At 49.4% G+C, this 22,469-nt stretch overlaps 1 protein-coding gene across 1 annotated transcript; it reads right to left on the bottom strand.

Annotated features, from left to right (window-relative positions):
- Nucleotides 1–10,474: 10,474 nt before the first annotated feature.
- LOC139831658 (uncharacterized) lies at nt 10,475–15,841 on the bottom strand. Its single transcript, XM_071820973.1, has 5 exons — nt 15,835–15,841; nt 11,924–12,046; nt 11,792–11,845; nt 11,392–11,703; nt 10,475–11,141 (listed from the first exon to the last, which is right to left on the bottom strand). The coding sequence occupies exons 1-5, from the start codon at nt 15,839–15,841 to the stop codon at nt 10,555–10,557; spliced, it is 1,083 nt and encodes a 360-aa protein (XP_071677074.1). The 3' UTR covers nt 10,475–10,554.
- Between the last annotated feature and the right edge of the window lie 6,628 nt (nt 15,842–22,469).

Below are 22,469 nucleotides of genomic sequence, written 5' to 3'. Positions count from 1 at the left end.
CTTGTAGACAGTGTTGGGCCTCCAAGAGCAGAGGTTTGTAGAACAGCAGCAAGTTTCCCTTAAGTGGATCACCCAAGGTTTATTGAACTCAGGGAGGAAGAGGTCAAAGATATCCCTCTCATGCAACCCTGCAACCACAAAGCAAGAAGTCTCTTGTGTCCCCAACACACCTAATACACTTGTCAGATGTATAGGTGCACTAGTTCGACGAAGAGATAGTGAAATACAGGTGGTATGAATGAATATAAGCAGTAGTACCGGCACCAGAAAATAGCTTGATGCTACGACTGGCGTGTGGTTGATGGTGGAAATATTGCAGGCAGTACAGATGTAGTAGAACAGTAAACAAGCGATGATTGCCGTATTTGGGAACAAGGCCTAGGGATTATATTTTCACTAGTGGACACTCTCAACATTGATCACATAACAGAATAAATAGATATATGCTCTACTCTACACTCTATTGTTGGATGATGAACACCACTAATTGTGTAGGATTACACGAACCCTCAATGCCGGAGTTAACAAGCTCCACAATATTCGATATTCATATTTAAATAACCTTAGAGTGCATGATAGATCATTGCAATTACACCAAGTACTAACATAGCATGCACACTGTCACCATCACACTATGAAGGAGGCATAGATCACATCAATACTATCATAGCAATAATTAACTTCATAATCTACAAGAGATTACAATCATAACCTACGCCAAGTACTACACGATGCACACACTATAACCATTACACCGTGCAGGAGGAATAGAGTACTTTAATAACATCACTAGAGTAGCACATAGATTAATAGTGATACAAAACTCATATGAATCTCAATCATGTAAGGCAGCTCATGAGATCATTGTATTGAAGTACATAGGAGAGAGATTAACCACATAGCTACCGGTACAGCCCTTAGCCTCGAGGGATAACTACTCCCTCCTCATGGGAGACAGCAGCGGTGATGAAGATGGCGGTGGTGTCGATGGAGAAGCCTTCCGGGGGCACTTCCCCGTCCCGGCGGCGTGCCGAACGAGAGACTCTGTCCCCGGATCTTGGCTTCGCGATGGCGGCGGCTCTGGAAGGTTTCTCGTACCGTGGCTTTTCCGTCTCGAAGATTTAGGTCAGGGACCTTTAAATAGGCGAAGAGGCGGAGTCGGAAGGCTGACGAGGCGGTGACACCATAGGGTGGCGCGGCCCACCCCCTGGCCGCGCCAACCTGGTGTGTGGGGCCCCCAGGGCTCCCCTCTGGCGGCTCTCGGGTGTTCTGGAAGCTTCGTCCAATTCTAAGACTCTGGGCGTTGATTTCGTCCAATTCCGAGAATATTTCCTTACTAGGATTTCTGAAACCAAAAACAGCAGAAAACAGGAACTGGCACTTCGGCATCTCGTCAATAGGTTAGTTCCGGAAAACGCATAAAATTATCATAAAGTGTGAACAAAACATGTAGGTATTGTCATAAAACAAGCATGGAACATCAGAAATTATAGATACGTTGGAGACGTATCATTGTGCCAAGTAAAATCTTTGATAGTAAAGATGATACTAGATTTGGATTACTGCACAAAAACAGATTTCTTGCTGTCACGAATTTGAGTAGTATTCTCTGTAGGTAACTCAGAAAAATCTTCCAATTTACATGCGTGATCCTCAGATATGTACGCAACTTTCATTCAATTTGAGAATTTTCATCTGAGCAAGTTTAGTGCCCCAGAAAAATTCGTCTTTACAGACTGTTCTGTTTTGACAGATTCTACCTTTTATTTCGCATTGCCTGTTTTGCTATGTTTGATGGATTTCTTTGTTCCATTAACTTTCATTAGCTTTGTGCAATGTCCAGAAGTGTTAAGAATGATTAGGTCACCTCTGAATATGTGAATTTTTGATTATGCACTAACCCTCTAATGAGTTTGTTTTGAGTTTGGTGTGGAGGAACTTTTCAAGGATCAAGAGAAGAGGATGATACAACATGATCAAGGAGAGTGAAAGCTCTAAGCTTGGGGATGCCCCCGTGGTTCATCCCTGCATATTTCAAGAAGAATCAAGCATCTAAGCTTGGGGATGCCCAAGGCATCCCCTTCTTCATCGACAACTTATCAGGTCACCTCTAGTGAAACTATATTTTTATTCCATCACATCTTATGTGCTTTACTTGGAGCGTCTTTATGTTCTTATTTTTGTTTTGTTTGAATAAAATTGGATCCTAGCATTATTTGTGTGGGAGAGAGACACGCTCCGCTGTTTCATATGAACACATATGTTCTTAGCTTTATTCTTAATGTTCATGGTGAAGGTTGAAACTGCTTCGTTCATTGTTATATGGTTGGAAACAGAAAATGCTACATGTGGTAATTGGTATAATGTCTTGAATAATTTGATACTTGGCAATTTGTTGGGGGGATAACCCCCGGTATGCCAAAGGCATGCCAAACCGGATGGTTTGAGCCATCGAGATACCGGTTTAATGTTCTTGCCGGAAGCCTAGAAGGAATCCGGGAGAGCAAGGCTAAGCCGGTATCCCCAAAGGGGTATGCCGGGACCCGGTATAAAAGATACCGGAAAGGAGAGCCTGTCGGCAGGACTGGTCAAAGATTCTCTTCAGAGCAAGAAGACAAGGATGAGCTACGCCAAGTAACTTTATTCGAGCCACGGCGCCAAAGAGAGAGGTGACGGAGAAAGAAGCCGGGGACGTCGGCTTCTATGATAAAAGAAGGCCCCGGTGTCCTCGATGATAACAGTAGCTCTGTACAGTAGCCAGTTACAGTAGCCTTGTACACTAACTCTGTAAACTAGATTGTCCAGTCAAAGATGCCATTAGGGTTTCTTGCGGTGTAAGCCACCCTCTCCCCTATATAAGGAGAGGGGGCAGCCCATCTTCACGGGCAAGTATGTACGCGTGTATGTAGGAAGGCGAGCACAGTAACTTGTGTGAATCTATGAACATGGTGATCTAGAGGGAGTTCTTCCTTGTGTCTTTCTTCTTCAACTTCTGGCCTTGGCCAAGTTCTTGAGGAAACCATCCGGAATCTCTTCCCACCTGATCGCAAACCCTCCCCCGAATCCTCTTGCGTCCATTCGGCCCCAATCTAAGCCATCCTCTGGCATCTGCTCGTTCACCACGACGACAGTTGGCGCCCACCGTGGGGCGTGAAGTGGCGCTTGATGGAGTTCACATTCGGGCGGGCGTTCTCGAGATCTCCGGCGAACGTACGGTGTCCGCGTTGGTGCAGAGCATCTACGCCATGGACTTCATCAACGACAACGCGGGCTGCTTCGCCAACGGCGGCGTCTTCCCCAAGAACGGCCGCATCATCGAGTTCGGCAGCCATCGCGTCTACTTCGGCACCGTCCCCGTGCGCCAGCGCCTCTCGCCGGTGCTGGTGGCACCGGACCCGCCAAGATGGCTCTGTGCTGGCCGCGCCGCCGGCAGCGTCGAGGTAATGATGACCGGTGTGGCTGGTGCAGAAAGGAGGTTGCGGCTGAAGGTGCCGGTCGCGCGGTTTCGACCCGTGCGGCTAAGCCACCGCTGGAGCGCGGCGCAGGCGCAGCGGGAGCATCATCCGCGCCACGGAGACACCGCTCCGGGCGGCGATGAACGTCCTCGCCACCCCCATCGCGCGTAACATCGATCCGGCAGCGGCTCGGGCGGAGCTGGAGGCGCAGCGCCAGAAGATGCTAGAGAGCGGCAAGGACATCGTCAGGGCGCAGCGCGAGCTGAACCTAACCGTACGTGAGTATAACGCTGCCCATGGCTTTGCTTCTGTTAGCGCGCATGCTGCTAGGATGCCGGAAAACCGGCTAAAAGCTCGCAACCTAGATCAAGATTTGCGCAAAGAGATTCTTACCGGCAAGAGCGCCTCTGCATCTGTTAGCATCGTGGAAAAGCCTAAGTATAGCAGCCCGGATAAAACTATAAAAGCTGCTAAGGCCGCTGTAGAGCTGTGCGAGTCGCTTTCGGAGAGGCTTTGGTAAAGCAGCAAGAGCGTGTTAGAGAGCTGCTGGAAACCATTGAGCAGCAAAATGCTGAGCAGTGGCTAAGCTGAACAAGGCAGCGGCCTCAAAATCCGCGCGTTCAACAAAGAATGCCGGTAGCAAATCCCATGGGCAGGCTTCGTCCCCCCATCCGGATAGAAGGAGAGAAAAAGAAGTGAATGCGCAGCGAATGACTGTGTACGATCCGGTTCTTGCCGGAAAGCAACAAGCCGGGCAACACGATGCCGGTAGAAAAAGCCAAGGGGCAGAGCGAGGCTATACCAGAGGCTATGCCGGAAACAATCATGCCGGTAGATATGAGACCGGGCAAAACTATCGAGCTGCAAGGGCAGCGTACGAGGAGGAAATAGATCCCCCAAGGTATCGGCAGGCAAGGGCCGCGGTGCCGGAATGTCACGATGAAGCCGATTCCACGAAACCGGCAGCATACCGGAACCCATTGGGAGAACGCACAGGAGAGAGATACTTACCGGAACGGGATGCGAGGCACCGTCTGGATAGAGTATACTTGTCGAAATGATCGAGGAGGAAGGTCCTCCAGGTCCAAAGTGTTTTGGCCCAAGGATCATGAAAGAAAAACCACCGATTCGCAACTTTATGTTGCCCCGTGACACAAAGACGTATGACGGCACCACGAAGCCGGAAGATTGGCTCGCGGATTACTTGCCCTCGGTATACGTTTCGGGCGGTGGAGCAACCGTAGCAGAGGAGGAAACCGGCGTTGGGCCGTGAGGATCATACCATCGTTTTTGGTTGGACCGGCAAGAATCTGGCTAAACAACTTGCCGGCAGGAAGCATAAATGGCTGGCTGGATTTTGAGGAGGCCTTTGTGAGCAATTTCAGCAGCACCTATCGTGAGGCCAAACAGGCCGCAACAACTTGCTCTGTGCGTGCAGCGCCCGAACGAAACAGACCGGGATTATCTAGCCCGGTGGAACACCACAAGGAACTCCTGTGAGGGGGTGATCGAGGCACAAGCCATTGCTTGGTTTAGCAGTGGATGCAGAAGAGGTTCACCGTTGTGGCAAAAGTTGCAGCGCAACATGCCGACAACGTTGGCAGAGATGATACGTGTGGCGGATAGCTATGCGTTGGGAGACCCAACGCAACCGGCAGTGCAACCGGAGCCGGAACAGCCGCGCCACGAACAACACCGGGACAACCGGAATAACAAAAGAAGGGAAGATTTTCCGGATCGAAGGTACGGTCCGCAGCAAGTTGCTGCTGTGCGGGAAAACTTTGAGGCCAGCGACAGCCGAGAGGCAAAAAACCGGATCGCAGCCATGGGCGGGTCCTAAGAAACAATGGGTGGAAAAGAAACCACAGGTCCGTAAGAAGAAGCGGCAAGAACCCGCGAAATACACCATGGAAGCTGCCATGGATCAACCTTGCCGGTGGCACACGCCGAATCCGGCACATCCGTCAAACCATCGACGAAGGATTGTACCTGGACCAAGTACTTGATGCAAAAAGGAACAGTGAAAGATGCGCGGCCACCGCAAGACATGCCGCGGCAGCAACAACAGCTACCGCCACCACCACCACTTACCGGGCAAACGCCTTACCGGTGCAGCCAAACCGGCAGCAGTACCGACAAGTTAACCGGGTGGAGCAAAATGATAACCAGCCACCTCCACCGGCACCTTTAGGCCGGAATGTTTACGAAGATCCGCATCTGTGCTGCGTTGTCTTTGTCACTGAGCCAACAGACCGGCAAAGTGTACACCGGCGCTCCATGGAGGTCAATGCTGTGATGCCGGCAGTTCCCAAGTACATGATGTGGTCCAATCGAAATTACCTGGTCATCCAAGGATCACCCAAAGATCATGCCGAATCCGGGTGGATATGCTCTTGTTGTGGACCCGATCATGAAAGGGCCGCAAACTCGAGTGAAGTTCAGCAAGGTGCTGATAGACAATGGCAGTAGCATCAACATCATGTACAAGCACACCATGCAAACGCTGGGCATAACAGAAAACATGCTTCAGCCAACGCGCACAACGTTCCATGGGATCGTCCCTGGCTTGTCCTGTGCCCCGATAGGAAAAGTTCGGGTGGACGTGGCATTTGGAGGACGTGACAATTGCCGGGTGGAAAATGCTGGAGTTTGAGGTGGTGGATCTGGACAGTCCCTACCATGCATTGCCGGGGAGACCGGCGTTGGCTGCTTTCATGGCCACCACTCATACGGCTTACCTCAAGATGAAGATGCCGGCACCTCGTGGGCCATTGACTGTGGTGGGAAACTATAAGATCTCACGGAAATCGCATCTGCCGGATCAAACCTAGCAGAATCGCTGGTGATCGCGGAGGAAAAGAAAAGAATGCGGACAATGTTGCGCTGGCTCAATCCTCACAAATGAGTTTGGCGGCAATGAGTGAAAACATGGGCACACCGGCATTCAAGCCAACCAATGAAACAAAGAACATTGTGCTGGATCCGGCTTACCCAGAGCGCACCGTTCGTATCGGCGCCGGCCTTGATCAAGCATAGGAAAGCGCGCTCGTCGGCTTCCTCCGTGAGAATCGGAATATCTTTGCCTGGTCAACCGATGATTTGGTAGGTGTTCCGAGGGAGCTGGCTGAGCACTCTCTAAACGTCCGGAAAGATGCCAAGCCGGTGCGGCAACCACTGCGTCGGTTCGCTGAAGACAGAAGAAAGATCATAGGAGAAGAAGTAACCAAGCTGCTTGTTGCCGGATTCATTGTGGAGGTCACGCACACGTAGTGGCTGGCCAATCCGGTAATGGTTGAAAAGAAGAAAGATGAGAACACGGAGGCAAAAGCTCCGAAGGTGTGGCGCATGTGCATCGACTACACCAACCTGAACAAGGCTTGCCCAAGAGATCCTTTTCCTTTGCCACGAATCGATCAAGTGATTGATTCAACTGCTGGGTGTGAGTTGTTGTCCTTCCTGGATGCCTATTCCGGTTTCCACCAAATTCCCTTAAAAAAGGAAGATCAAATAAAAACTGCGTTCATTACCCCGCACGGGGCTTATTGCTATGTCACTATGCCTTTTGGGTTGCGCAACGCTGGTGCAACGTACCAGCGCTGTATGCAAAAATGCTTGTTTGATCAAATTGGAAAAAATGTGCAAGTCTATGTGGATGACATCGTGATAAAAACTAAGGTAAAAAACACTTTAATCGATGACATCCGGCAAACATTCGATAACCTAAGGCGGTTCCGGATGAAACTCAATCCGGCAAAATGTACCTTTGGTGTCCCCGCCGGCAAGCTGCTCGGTTTCCTGGTTTCAAGCCGGGGCATAGAGGTTAATCCGGTAAAGATCCGGGCGATAGAAAGAATGGCTATCCCTCGAGAGTTAAAAGATGTGCAAAAGTTTACCGGAAGCTTGGCATCGCTGAGCCGGTTTGTAAGCAGGTTGGGAGAAAAAGCTCTGCCACTCTATGCTCTCATGAAGAAATCTGACACGTTCGTCTGGACCCCTCAGGCAGACGCAGCGTTTAAGGAGCTAAAAACGATGCTAGCCACAGCACCCGTCTTGGCTTCACCTCTAGAAAGGGAGCCTATGCTGTTATACATAGCAGCAACAAACCGGGTTGTGAGTGTAGTGGTTGTGGTTGAAAGAGAAGAGGAAGAAAAAACCGTCCGTAGGCCGGTATACTACTTGAGCGAGGTGCTCTCCTCTCAAAACAAAACTACCCTCACTTCCAGAAAATGACTTATGGCGTGTACATGGCCGCCACAAAACTCAAGCACTACTTTGAGGAACACCCCATGAAGGTGGTGAGTGAAGCACCAATTTCCGACATCATGTGCAACAAAGATGCCAGCGGCCGGATTGCAAAATGGGCGATCCGGATATCACCGTACGTGCCGGTATATGAAAGAAGAGATGCCATAAAATCACAGGCTTTGGCTGATTTCCTTGTTGATTGGGCGGAGATGCAATACAAACCGCCGCATCGGAGGATAGAATCTTGGAAGATGCACTTTGATGGATCTAAGCTCAAGGAAGGTCTAGGTGCCGGTGTGGTGCTTACTTCACCAAAAGGAGACCACCTCCGGTATGTTTTGCAAGTACATTTCAGGGCATCGAACAATGTCGCTGAATATGAAGCTTTGATCCATGGGCTTAAGGTCGCAAAAGAAATCGGTGCACACCGGATCATTTGCTATGGCGATTCAGACCTTGTGGTACAGCAGTGCTCAGGAGATTGGGATGCAAAAGACGCCAACATGGCCTTGTACCGGTTTCACGTGCAAAAGATTGCCGGATTCTTCGAAGGATGTGAGTTTCACCATGTGCCGCGAGCAGAAAATGAAGCCGCGGATGCTTTGTCCAAGTTGGGCTCATCTAGGCAAGAAATTCCTCCCGGAATAGCTTTGGCTCACCTAAGAGTGCCATCGATCAAGCCGAGCCCGGAATCGAATCAATTTTTGTACCGAGTCACACGTAGTACCCATGGATATCGATGAAGGGAACCCGGGGACTGCTCCGCAAGCTCGGGGACTGCTCCGGTAGGCTCGGGGACTGCTGTACCCATACCGGAAGAAACGATGCTGGTAGATAGCATGGAGATAGATGCACCGGTGTTTTTGGTTCGAGAAATACCATCATGGGTTAAACCTATTAAGGAATTCCTGATCAGCGGCACCTTGCCGGCTGACGAAAATGAATCAAGGAGGATACAAAGAAGGTCCAAAGCTTACACATTCATCAATGGTGAGGTGTACAAGAGAAGCGTTACGGTGTCCTTCAAAGATGTGTGGAACCGGAGGAAGGAAAAGAAATGCTTGAGGAAATTCACCAAGGAGAATGTGGGCATCATGCTTCATCAAGGGCTTTGGTAGCAAAAGTATTCCGGCATGGGTTCTATTGGCCCACTGCTTTGGAGGACGCTGAGGATTTGGTAAGAAAATGCAACGGCTGCCAGAGGTACGCCAAGCAAAATCATACCCCAGCATCCGGTTTAAAGACAATACCGCTAACATGGCCATTCGCTGTTTGGTGCCTTGACATGGTTGGACCATTCAAAACTGCAAGAAGCGACATGACTCACATCTTGGTCATGGTGGATAAGTTCACCAAGTGGCTGGAAGTAAAACCTATCGCAAAGTGTGATGGGCATACAGCTGTGAAATTCTTGAAAGATGTCATTTTGCGGTATGGATACCCGCACAAAGATCATCAAGCGATAACGGAACCAACTTTGCTCAAGGTGAGTTCAAAAGGTTCTGTGAAGAAAAGAACATCCGGTTGGATTTGTGCTCAGTGGCACATCCACAGGGCAATGGCCAAGTAGAAAGAATGAATGCCTTGGTGCTTTCCGGTATCAAGCCTAGACTCATTGATGCGGTGGAAAAGTCACGGGATGTTGGCTCGATGAGCTACCATCGCATCTTGTGGAGTATAAGAACAACTCCAAACCGGTCTACCGGATACACTCCCTTCTTCATGGTTTATGGAGCGAAGCGGTGATACCAACCGATATCATCCATGATTCACCAAGGGTACAGCTCTATACTGAGCAAGAGGTCAAAGAGGCCAGAGAAAACGATGTGGACTTGCTGGAAGAAGCAAGAGAGCTGGCTTTGGCAAGAACAGCCATTTACCAGCAAAACCTAAGACGCTATCATAACCGGAAGGTTAACCCAAGAGTTTTCCGGGAAGGAGATCTTGTACTTCGCACAGTGCAGCGCATGAAGGCCGGCATAAGCTTTTGCCACCGTGGGAAGGTCCTTTCATTGTAAGCAAGGTGCTTCACAATGATGCATACTACTTGATAGATGCACAGGAATGGAAGAAAGGAAAGGCGGACGGAGTCCGGCGAGGAGAGCAAGCGTCCATGGAACGTAGCTCATGCGTCCTTTCTACTCTTGAAGTGGTGGTGTAAGAAGTTCCTTTTTGTACCTTATATGCTATGAATAAAAGATGCCGGAACCTTGAGTGAATCTCGGGACTACCCCAACTTAAGTTGCATGTAACTTGTCTATTTTTTCAGTTTACTCGGTTGCTTATTGAATGTTTTTTCTTTCCGGTTTAGTAGTGTGCTAAATCCTACCGGAGTCTTCGACTCTGCTGCTGTCCGCAAACCGGCTTCATGGCAAGCAAGATAAACCGGTAGGGGATAAGCACATGAACTGCGAAAAGGGAGAGCAGGAAAGAACAATCTGAAAAATTTAATTAACCCCGGTTAAACCGGTTTTTTGCAAAATTTCAAAGTTATTTCTAAGTTCAAGAAGATGCTTGTTTGGTGAAAGAACCTTGTGCTCATACGCCAAAGAACGCCCAGAGAAGGCAGCGAGCCAAGGCAAAAGAACCAAGTATGCATCAAATTGGATGCGGAAGCAATTGAGAAATCTTTGCAGTGCAGGATAAAAGCGGAACCAAAAGCAAAATATGTTAAGGCAAACTCATAAGTACTTAGCTACCGGTATAACTTACCGGCAGGAAATGTTGTAGCACAACCACAGGCAACTTAAGTTTTACATCATAAGCCCCGGCATTCCGGGGCAGAATTTAACAGATATTGTCTTAAAGCAACAGGACCAACAGATATAATGAGCAAACACTTCAAAGGAAATCATCATGCAGCAGGGGCTTCCGGAGGAGCATCGCCGGCACCAGCATCGCCCAGGACCTCTTCTTCGGCTTCACCCTCCTCCTCGTCGAGATAATCCGTGACGCCAGGAGGGGGAGGGATGAAGGTGCGCATGTCGGCATACTCCGCGATGCGGTACGCGCGATCCTGCCGCTTGGCGGAGAGGATCGGGTCCAGATCCGTTTCTGCGCCTTCGCGCACGCCGGTAAGGGCGTCCAGATTGAGCTCCGGGTACCAGGAGCAGGCGACGCGGAGGGCGGAGTCCGCTCCAGCGCGGGCAGCAGAGCACTGCCACTCGCGGATCCTCCTGCCGGCACCTTTCAGGCGGTCGTTGATGAGGGAGAAGGTGTCCGGCACCTCCTCGCCAGGCCATAAAGTCCTGTATAGCTGGGTAGCTACATCAGGGATGTCCGAAAGATTGCGGTCTATGCAGCGCATATGGGACACCCGCGCGTTAAGCGCGACCAGATGGTCCTTGGGCGTCCATGGCACGGTAAGATCCGCTTGGCCTTTGTCCTTGCGCTGCGCGTCGACCTTCTTGACGGCATACCTCTGCGAGTCCGGAAAGAGGCCTGTGCAAAGAAAGAAAAAGCTTAAGGAAAAGAGTCCGGAAGAAAAAGAGACCGGAAGAAAAAGAGTCCGGAAGAAAGAGAGACCGGAAGGAAAAGAGTCCGGAAGAAAAAGAGACCGGAAGAAAAAGAGACCGGAGAGAAAAGAATCCGGAAGAAGAGAGACCGGACGGAAAGATAGCGGAAACAAAAATGGGGTCGAAGGAAAAAAGGCTCGTATGCAGTAGTCAAAGTGTAAAAGAAAACAACTTACGGAGGGCAAGTGTGTCGGTCTGCAGGATCAGCTGATCGCACTCCTTGTGCCCCTCCTCCAGCCGCGCGGCCTTCTCCTCGGCACCCTTCCGGGCCTTGGTCATCTCCTCCAGCTCTGCCCGCAACACCACAGTGGCATTGCAGGCATTCTCCAGAGCCTCGTCCAACTTGGCCGCTGCGGTCACTTCAGCGGCCTTGAGGGCCTTGGCGTGGTCAAGCCCCAGCTGAATCAACTGAGACTTGAGCTCCTGGTAGCTGGTCTTGAGGGCGTTTAGCTCCTCCTGGTGCTGCCGGCTGAGCTCATCCTTCTCCCCTATGCTTAGGAAAAATGAGTGTTAGCAAGGCTACACTAGTAAAACTGAAAAGAAACCAAGTTCAAAGGAGAAAGGAAAAAATAGTACGTTGGGCCGTGGCGAGCTGCTCCTTGAGAGCATCGATGGAAGCTTCCGGGATCACTGTTGAACAGAAATTGTAAATATCACAAGGAAAAGAGGTTTCCGGTAGCAAAGATGCCGGTGAAACGAAAAACTTACCTTGGCACTTGTCATGTGCCTCAGCGAGCTCCCGGTGCTCCCATAAAAGCTCCTCGAAGAGGGCCTTCCGAGTGTCAGCGGTGACCTGTTCAAGAAAAAGAAGAAATAAGGTAAAATTTTGTGCTAAGAACCAAGTTCTTAACCCGAAACTCGGGAGTAGCGGTGCCGGTTTTGCGCATTTCTAAGGTAAATTATGTGTTAAGAAGAAGATGTTTAACCCGAAACTCGGGATCGGGCAAAGGCCGGTTTGGCGCTAAAACTTAAGTTAAGTTTTGCGCTAAGAGCTGCGCTCTCACCACAAAACTCGGGGACTGGGAAGATAGACAAGAGAGAAACCGGCATGAAACTAAGGAAAAGATAAAGCAGAACCGGAAACGAAGAAACCGGCAAAGGTTGAAAGTTAATAGAACATACCGTCAGATTGTTCGTGGAATCGTACCACGCGCTGTCAAGCTCTTTTACGGCAGCCCGGAGCCGCATGAAGTGCTCCTCGAACACCGATCCCCGACAGGATCAGGTGCCGGCAGCCGATCCTTGCCCATGCCGCGGGTCGCCGGAGTGATGTCCGCGGCGTTCCACTTTTGGGCATACGGCAGAGGTGCCCCAGGTCCCGGCCTTGGCGCTGGAACTCCGTAATGCGGCCGAGGAGGCCGGTGGCCTTCATGCTGGCGCTTTTGGCAGCCTTGGAGACGTGCAGCACCAAGGGCTGCTGGCCGCCCGAAGGGGCGCTGGAGGCCGTCGCCTTCCCCTTGATGAGCTTGGAGGGTTTGGGCGGCGGCGCGGTAGAAGAGGCCCCGGAAGTCTTAGCCGGCGGCGCGCCAGGAGCGGCCTTGGAGGGCTGGGCGCGAGGAGCCTCAGGCGGAGGCATGAGGATGGTGCGTGGAGAAGGGGGAGCGCTAGGAGCGTCACCCGTCTTGGAGCCTTCCGGCGCGGAAGATTCCGGCGCGGAGGTTGTCTTTTCGAGGACGGGAGGAGCAAAAGGCTCCGCCCGCCCGGCAGCTTCTTCTTCTCCGGCGCCTGTGTTGATGGCGCCGGTGTCTTGGTGTTCGGGAGGAAGGAAAGATCCTCCTCCGTGCGGTGATCGACGGTGAAGGGGCCGCACGCCCGACTTGTTGTGCCCCCGAAAGGGAGGCAGAGGTGTTGCCGGCACCGATGGAGCCGGGCTTGAACGAGGAGGAGGGGTTGAGGTCCTTGCGGATCCCTCGTAGCCCGATGGCCTTGGGCCAAGCTTGAGAGCGGGGCTGAGAAAAAGAAAAAAGACAAGTGGTTGAGAAGAAGCAACCGGAAAAAGAACTTAGCAAAAAAGGAGGCAAGCCGGAAAATGAAATTACCCGGAAGCGGTTGGCATCGCTTTGCGCCCGTAGCGGCGCACGCCCACTTCTTTCTCCCCCACGGGCTCCGTCCGGAAGCGCTTGGAGGGAGGAGCATGGCTGGAGCCGGCAGTAGATGCCGGCTGCTTGTTCTTCTGGCCCTGGGCCATGAGTTTGTCCACAAACTCGGTGCCGGCCTCGGCGCGCAGGGCGGCACGCGCTCGGGGCGCGGTGAGGTGGATATGGCTAAGAAGCAATTCGCAAGAAAGCGATAATGGCAAAGTATAAGAAGCCGGAAAAGAAAATACCTCGAGCACAACCAGCTCCTCCGGATTTCCGGTGGGCTCCGGCGGGTCCCGGCCAAGGCGCGCAGCCGGAGTCTTCCCCATCTTCAGATCCTTCCAAAAGATGTAGGGATCCGGGTCGAAGGAGTCAAAGGCACGCTTAGGAGAGGTCCTCGCGGCTCTGCTCGGATAGAGGGGAAGCGGTCCCTGGCCTGAAACAAGGTAAAAAAGATGGTTAGCAAAAGCAGAAACTTACCGGCAAAGACAACCCCAAATTGCGCAATCTCTTACTTCTTGGGTCGGACGGTTAGAGAAACTGAGGGGAAGGAGGCCCCATTCCCACGCAAAAGGCATAGCAGTTTGACAAATCTGCTTGGCCTTGAGAACAACGTCTTTCTTCTTGAGAGCGCGGCCTGTGATCTTGGTAGGATCGCACGGGCCATACATCTCGCTCATCCTATGTGCGCGGCGCTTCGCAGGAAGCACCCGGCGCGATATGAAAGTCCGGATGATATCGTCGTAACGAGATGTTGGTCTCCTTCTTCGTAGAGGCCAAGAAACGCACTACCCGGTTGGTTTCGGCGTGTTCCGTCCTTGGGTTGTAGCTCCGAGTTGGTTCTACTGGGGCCCCGCTTGATATGGAGGAAGATTGATGCGATCAGCGCGGCCGGTGTTCTTCACGTAAAGAAAGTTCCTTGCCAGGTGCGGCAAGACTCGAGGCCGGAAAGCTTAAGAAAAGTGCTCCCTTGGCGGGAGCCGACGATGCAGGAGCCGCACCGCACGGGCGGGGTGGGCTTGGGGAGGTCCTTGCCAAGGACGGAGTTGAAACGCAGGTTGAAGAAAGGGGCTAACGTCTCACGAGTGGGACGAATGCCGATGTAAGCCTCCATGAAGGTGGCATAACAAGAAAGATAGAAAAGGGCGTTGCCAGGAAGGTGGTGAGGTTGGAGATCGTAGAAATCCAGAAATCCCGGAAAAAGTAGAGGCAGGAAGGCCGAAGCCGCGCTCAAAGTGAGCGAGAAAAACAACATGCTCGTCGTCTTCCGGATCCGGTTCGATCTCGTTATCCGGAATCCGGCAGCAACTCCTTCCGGAATCCTCCGAGACCGGTACAGCCAATCGATCTCAAACTCGTAACGTAGGAGCCCATCCAGGCTCCGCGGGTGGTTGGGGAAGGCTCCTCGCCGGAAGATTGGCTGGAGCTGCTAGAGGCTTGACCAGAGCCACTGGCCTCTTGGCTACCGGAAGCTTGGCTAAAGCTACCGGATTCTAGGTGGCCGCCGGACTCTTGGGGGTCACCGGATTCCTGCTGGTTGCCGGAATCGGTTTCCATTGGATCTCGAGGCCGTAGATTCACCGGGAGAAGGTCTACGGCGCTTGAGAGAAAGAGAAGAAGAGGATGCAGAGGAAGATCCCTCGTCAGACATCGCAAGGATGGGCGGAGAAACAGGAATCCCAAACTTCAACCCCGTGTGAAGATCTACGAGTAAGAAGAAAACCAAAGAAAAGGAGCAAATAAGAACACCAAAGGCTCAAGATCTGGAAAGCAAGCGAACGGCGAGTAAAGCAAAATTGATACCAACCTTGAGCGGCGCGGACGCTGAGGGGAGTGTTTGCCGGCGGTGGAGCGGCTCTGCGGTCGCCGGCGAGCTCCGTCGATGGCGAAGCGGAAAAGCTCGCGAAGAAGCACAAATGCGGCGGACGCGAGGAAGGTGCTGCCAAAAAACTCCGCACGGCGAAGTTCGGCGGAGGGGCGGCGTAAGTTCGCCGGGCGCCGGAGCTTGAACGGGCGACGGCGGACGGAGAGCGGCGGAGGCGCAGAGGCGTGGAGCTCTGTGCGCGAAGGAGGAGAATGCGAAGAAGATGAAGGGGAACGGGCAGTTGTGCTTATATAAGAGAGAGAAAGTGGGCAGCGAACCGCTGGGCCGCGGCGGTTCGCCTCGCGGCCCGCGACGGTTCGCACCTTGGGCCGCCACGTGGCGAACGGATACACGCGCGAAACGGAGGCCACACGGAGGCGCACGCGGGATCCCGAAGAGGTAGTGGGATCCGCTGCGGTGCATTAAATGCGTGCGCGGGAGTCGAAACGATGTGACAGCGGGCACTGGCGCGTCAGTTACAGTGTGCGCATGTCACTGACAGGCGCGGGGCCCGATATATTCTCGACTTCGCCGAGGAAGGAGCAGAGACACGTGGTGCCGGAAAAAAGAGATGCCGGAACGAGCCTTGCAAAGAGAAGAAAAGGAACAAGGGTAAAGGTGCCGGAACTAAGCTCAAGAGATGAGTGACTAAACCGGTATCTTAGAAAGATGAAAACCTGGCATGGTCTCGTAGGATAAAATCCTCCGAGCTATACCAGCTTCGGGGACTAATGTTGGGGGGATAACCCCCGGTATGCCAAAGGCATGCCAAACCGGATGGTTTGAGCCATCGAGATACCGGTTTAATGTTCTTGCCGGAAGCCTAGAAGGAATCCGGGAGAGCAAGGCTAAGCCGGTATCCCCAAAGGGGTATGCCGGGACCCGGTATAAAAGATACCGAAAAGGAGAGCCTGTCGGCAGGACTGGTCAAAGATTCTCTTCAGAGCAAGAAGACAAGGATGAGCTACGCCAAGTAACTTTATTCAGAGCCCTGGCGCCAAAGAGAGAGGTGACGGAGAAAGAAGCCGGGGGACGTCAGCTTCTATGATAAAAGAAGGCCCCGGTGTCATCTATGATTAAAGTAGCTTTGTACGAGCTTGATTAAAGTAGCTTTGTACAAGAACTCAGAAAGTAGTTTGTCCAGTCAAAGATGCCATTAGGGTTTCTTGCGGTGTAAGCCACCCTCTCCCCTATATAAGGAGAGGGGGCAGCCCATCTTCACGGGCAAGTATGTACGCGTGTATGTAGGAAGGCGAGCACGTAACTTGTGTGAATCTATGAACATGGTGATCTAGAGGGAGTTCTTCCTTGTGTCTTTCTTCTTCAACTTCTGGCCTTGGCCAAGTTCTTGAGGAAACCATCCGGAATCTCTTCCCACCTGATCGCAAACCCTCCCCCGAATCCTCTTGCGTCCATTCGGCCCCAATCTAAGCCATCCTATGGCATCTGCTCGTTCACCACGACGACACAATTGTTGTGCTCAAATAGATCATGTTTAAGCTCTTGCATCATATACTTTGCACCTATTAATGAAGAAATACTGTAGAGCTTGTTGACATTTGGTTTGCATGATTGGTCTCTCTAAAGTCTAGATATTTTCTGGTGAGGGTTTGAACAACAAGAAAGACAACGTAGAGTCTTATAATGCTTGCAATATGTTCTTATGTAAGTTTTGCTGTACCGGTTCATACTTGTGTTTGCTTCAAATAACCTTGATAGCCTAAGCCTTGTATTGAGAGGTAATACTTCTCGTGTATCCAAAATCCTTGAGCCAAAAACTATGCCATTTGTGTCCACCATACCTACCTACTACATGGTATTTTTCTGCCATTCCAAAGTAAATTGCTTGAGTGCTACATTTAAAATTCCATTCTTTGTCTTTGCAATATATAGCTCATGGGAAAAATAGCTTAAATAGCTTATTTCTGTTAGATCTCGATAGTAGTGATACACATATACATAACATTGATGCTAAACGAATTAAATTGAATGATAATTCTACTTATATGTGGCACTGTCGTCTTGGTCATATTGGAGTGAAACGCATGAAGAAACTCCATACCGATGGATTACTTGAAACACTTGACTTTGAGTCACTTGATAGATGCGAAGCATGTCTAATGGGAAAAATGACTAAGACTCCATTTTCTGGTATGATGGAGCGAGCTACTGACTTATTGGAAATCATACATACCGATGTGTGCGGACCAACGAGTGTAGCATCGCGCGGTGGTTATCGTTATGTTCTAACCTTCACAGATGATCTAAGTAGATATGGGTATATCTATTTCATGAAACATAAATCCGAAACTTTCGAGAAGTTTAAGGAATTCCAAAGTGAAGTAGAAAATCAACGTAACAAGAAGATTAAATTTCTACGATCTGATCGCGGAGGTGAATATCTGAGTTATGAGTTTGGCATGCATTTAAAGAAATGTGGAATACTTTCACAATTGACACCGCCGGGAACACCACAACGAAACGGTGTGTCCGAACGTCGTAATCAAACTCTCTTAGATATGGTTCGTTCTATGATGTCTCTTACTGATTTGCCGTTATCATTTTGGAGTTATGCATTAGAGACAGCCGCATTCACTTTAAATAGAGCAAAATCAAAATCCGTAGAAACGACACCGTATGAATTATGGTTTAATAAGAAACCTAAGATGTCGTTCCTTAAAGTTTGGGGTTGCGAAGCCTATGTAAAGAAGTTACAACCGGACAAGCTAGAACCCAAAGCGGAGAAATGCGTCTTCATAGGATACCCTAAGGAAACTATAGGGTACACTTTCTATCACAAATCCGAAGGCAAAATATTTGTTGCTAAGAACGGAACCTTTCTTGAGAAAGAATTTCTCACTAAAGAAGTGACTGGAAGAAAAGTAGAACTCGATGAGATTGATGAATCTTACTCGTTGATCAGAGTAGCGCAGTACCGGAAGCTGTTCCTGTGCCGCCTACACCAGCAACAGAGGAAGCTAATGATAATGATCACGAAACTTCGAACGAGGAAGCTATTGAACCTCGCAGATCGACAAGGGAACGTGCCACTCCTGATTGGTACTATCCTTGTCTAAATGTCATGATTGTGGACAACAATGATGAAGACCCTGCGACGTATGAAGAAGCGATGATGAGCCCAGATTCCAACAAATGGCAAGAAGCCATGAAATCCTAAATGGGATCCATGTATGATAACAAAGTGTGGACTTTGGTAGACTTACCTGATAGCCACAAGGCTGTCGAGAATAAATGGATCTTCAAGAGAAAAATAGATGTTGATGGTAATATTACTGTCTATAAAGCTCGACTTGTCGCAAAGGGTTTCCGACAAATTCAAGGAGTTGACTACGATGAGACTTTCTCACCTGTAGCGAAGCTAAAATCTGTAAGGATTTTGTTAGCAATAGCTGCATTTTTCGATTATGAGATTTGGCAGATGGATGTCAAAACGGCGTTCCTTAATGGAGACATTGAGGAAGAGTTGTATATGGTACAACCCAAAGGTTTTGTCGATCCTAAAAATGCTGACAAAGTATGCAAACTTCAGCGTTCAATTTATGGACTGAAGCAAGCATCGAGAAGTTGGAACCGACGCTTTGATAAGGTGATCAAAGACTTCGGGTTTATACAGTGTCATGGAGAGGCCTGTATTTACAAGAAAGTAAGTGGGAGCTCTGTAGCATTCCTGATATTATATGTGGATGACATATTATTGATTGGGAATGATATAGAACTATTAAGTAGTGTAAAAGGTTATTTGAATAATAGTTTTTCAATGAAAGACCTTGGTGAAGCATCGTATATATTAGGCATCAAGATTTATAGAGATAGATCAAGACGTCTAATAGGGCTATCACAGAGTACATACCTGGACAAGATTCTAAAGAAGTTTAGAATGGACGAAAGTAAGAAAGGGTTTTTACCTATGTTACCAGGCAAGGTCTTGAATAAGACTCAAGGACCGGCTACGGCAGAAGAAAGAGAAAGGATGAGTAATATCCCCTATGCCTCGGCAGTAGGACCTATCATGTATGCCATGCTATGTACTAGACCGGATATAGCACATGATGTTAGTTTGACTAGCAGATATCAAAGTGATCCAGGGATGGAACACTGGACTGCGGTCAAGAATATCCTGAAGTACTTGAAAAGAACTAAGGATATGTTTCTTTGTTATGGAGGTAACCAAGAGCTCGTTGTAAACGGTTACACCGATGCAAGTTGGAACACTGATCCTGATGACTCTAAGTCACAGTCTGGGTACGTGTTTATATTGAATGGTGTTGCAGTAAGCTGGGCAAGCTCGAAGCAGTGCAAGGTGGCGAAGTCTTCAACAGAATCAGAGTACATAGCGGCTTCAGAGGCTTCATCAGAAGCGGTATGGATGAAGAGGTTCATTGTAGAGCTCGGTGTGGTTCCTAGTGCATTGGACCCACTAGTCATCTACTGTGACAACATGGGTGCCATCGCCAATGCACAAGAACCAAGGTCACACAAGAGGCTGAAGCATATCAAGCTGCGTTATCACTCGATTCGCGAGTACATCGAAGATGGAGAAGTAAAGATTTGCAAAGTACACACTGATCTGAATATAGCAGATCCGTTGACTAAAGCTCTCCCTAGGGCAAAGCATGACCAACACCAGAATGCCATGGGTGTTAGGTACCTTACAATGTAATCTAGATTATTGACTCTAGTGCAAGTGGGAGACTGTTGGAGATATGCCCAAGAGGCAATAATAAAAGTGGTTATTATATATCTTTATGTTTATGATGAATGTTTATATACCATGCTATAATTGTATTAACCGAAACATTGATACATGTGTGATATGTAAACAACAATGAGTCCCTAGTATGCCTCTTAACTAGCTTGTTGATTAATGGATGATTAGTTTCATAATCATGAACATTGGATGTTATTAATAACAAGGTTATATCATTGTATGAATGATGTAATGGACACACCCAATTAAGCGTAGCATAAGATCACGTCATTAAGTTATTTGCTATAAGCTTTCGTTACATAGTTACCTAGTCCTTTCGACCATGAGATCATATAAATCACTTATACCGGAAAGGTACTTTGATTACATCAAACGCCACTGCGTAAATGGGTGGTTATAAAGGTGGGATTAAGTATCCGGAAAGTAAGAGTTGAGGCATATGGATCAACAGTGGGATTTGTCCATCCCGATGACGGATAGATATACTCTGGGCCCTCTCGGTGGAATGTCGTCTAATGTCTTGCAAGCATATGAATAAGTTCATAAGAGACCACATACCACGGTACGAGTAAAGAGTACTTGTCAGAAGACGAGGTTGAACAAGGTATAGAGTGATACCGATGATCAAACCTCGGACAAGTAAAATATTGCGTGACAAAGGGAATAGGTATCGTATGTGAATGGTTCATTCGATCACTAAGTCATCATTGAATATGTGGGAGCCATTATGGATCTCCAGATCCCGCTATTGGTTATTGGTCGGAGAGAGTTCTCACCCATGTCCACATAGTTCGCGAACCGTAGGGTGACACACTTAAGGTTTGATGTTGTAATAGTAGAACTTGAATATGGAATGGAGTTCGAAGTATTGTTCGAAGTCTCGGATGGGATCCCGGACATCACGAGGAGTTCCGGAATGGTCCGGAGAATAAGATTTATATATAGGAAGTCATTTTATAAGTTTGAAAATGATCCGGTGAATTTATGGAAGGTTCTAGAAGGTTTTAGAAAAGTCCGGAAGAATTCACTTTGGAAGGCGGAGTCCCGAAGGGACTCCACCTCCCATGGCCGGCCAACCCTAGAGGGGGGAGTCCAAGGTGGACTCCACCAAAGGGGCCGGCCACCCCCCTCATGGAAGGGTGGGAATCCCACTTGAGGTGGGAGTCCCACCTTGGGTAGGTTTCCCTACTACATGGAAGGTTTTGGGTTGGGGTCTTATTCGAAGACTTGTAGTCCAACACTTGGGGGTTCCACCTATATAATGAGGGGCCAAGGGGAGGGGGCTGGACACCACAAGCCCTCAAGCTGGCCGCACCCCATAGTGGCTGGCCACCCCCTCTCCCAAACCCTAGCCGCCCCCTCTCTCCTCCACCTCTCCCGCTCGCTTAGCGAAGCTCCGCTGGAGATCTCCATCGCCACCGCCACCACGCCGTCGTGCTACCGGTTTCAAGGAGGAGCTACTACTTCCGCTGCCCGCTGGAACGGGGAGAAGGATGTCGTCTTCATCAACACCGAACGTGTGACCGAGTACGGAGGTGTTGCCCGATTGTGGCACCGTGATCAAGATCTTCTACGCGCTTTTGCAAGCGGCAAGTGATCGTCTACCGCAGCAACAAGTGCATCATCTTGTAGGCTTTGGAAATCTTCAAGGGTGAGTCTCGATCATCTCCTCGTTGCTCCCGTCTTCTAGATTGCATCTTGGCTTGGATTGCGTTCTCGCGGTAGGAAATTTTTTGTTTTCTATGCAACGAATCCGTACAGTGGCATCAGAGCCGTGTCTATGCATAGATGGTTGCACGAGTAGAACACAATGGTTTTGTGGGCGTTGATGCTCTTGTTGTCTTTAGTTTGAGTACTTTGCATCTTTGTGGCATAGTGGGATGAAGCGGCTCGGACTAACTTTACATGACCGCGTTCATGAGACTTGTTCCTCGTTCGACATGCAACTTGTATTGCATAAGAGGCTTTGCGGGTGTCTGTATCTCCTACTATAGTGAAGATTCAATTTACTCTTCTATTGACAACACTAGTATCACCGTTGTGGTTCATGTTCGTAGGTAGATTAGATCTCACTCGAAAACCCTAAACCACGTAAAATATGCAAACCAAATTAGAGACGTCTAACTTGTTTTTGCAGGGTTTGGTGATGTGATATGGCCATAATGTGATGATGAATATGTATGAGATGATCATTATTGTATTGTGGCAACCGGCAGGAGCCTTATGGTTGTCTTTAAATTTCATGTTGAGTAGTATTTCAAAGTAGTTGTAATAGTTGCTACATGAGGTGAACAACCATGAAGACGGCGCCATTGACCTTGACGCTACGCCGACGATGATGGAGATCATGCCCGATGATGATGGAGATCATGTCCGTGCTTTGGAGATGAAGATCAAAGGCGCAAAGACAAAAGGGCCATATCATATCACATATGAACTGCATGTGATGTTAATCCTTTTATGCATCTTATTTTGCTTAGATCGCGACGGTAGAATTATAAGATGATCCCTCTCACTGAAATATCAAGATAATAAAGTGTTCATCCTTAGTAGCACCGTTGCCAAGACTTGTCGTTTCGAAGC

Source organism: Lolium perenne, chromosome 5 (assembly GCF_019359855.2).
Source record: "Lolium perenne isolate Kyuss_39 chromosome 5, Kyuss_2.0, whole genome shotgun sequence".
In the NCBI taxonomy this organism is placed as follows: domain Eukaryota; kingdom Viridiplantae; phylum Streptophyta; class Magnoliopsida; order Poales; family Poaceae; genus Lolium; species Lolium perenne.
Note: the sequence above shows the minus strand (reverse complement) of the source record. Positions and strands in the feature narration are given on the sequence as shown.

Excerpts from the sequence above, each read along its gene's own strand:
- LOC139831658 (XM_071820973.1), bottom strand. Across the intron at positions 11,704-11,791 it reads GCAGCTCGCCACGGCCCAAC|GGGAGAAGGATGAGCTCAGC; the intron begins GTACTATTTTTT and ends TCCTAAGCATAG. Across the intron at positions 11,142-11,391 it reads GACCGACACACTTGCCCTCC|GCCTCTTTCCGGACTCGCAG; the intron begins GTAAGTTGTTTT and ends TTCTTTGCACAG.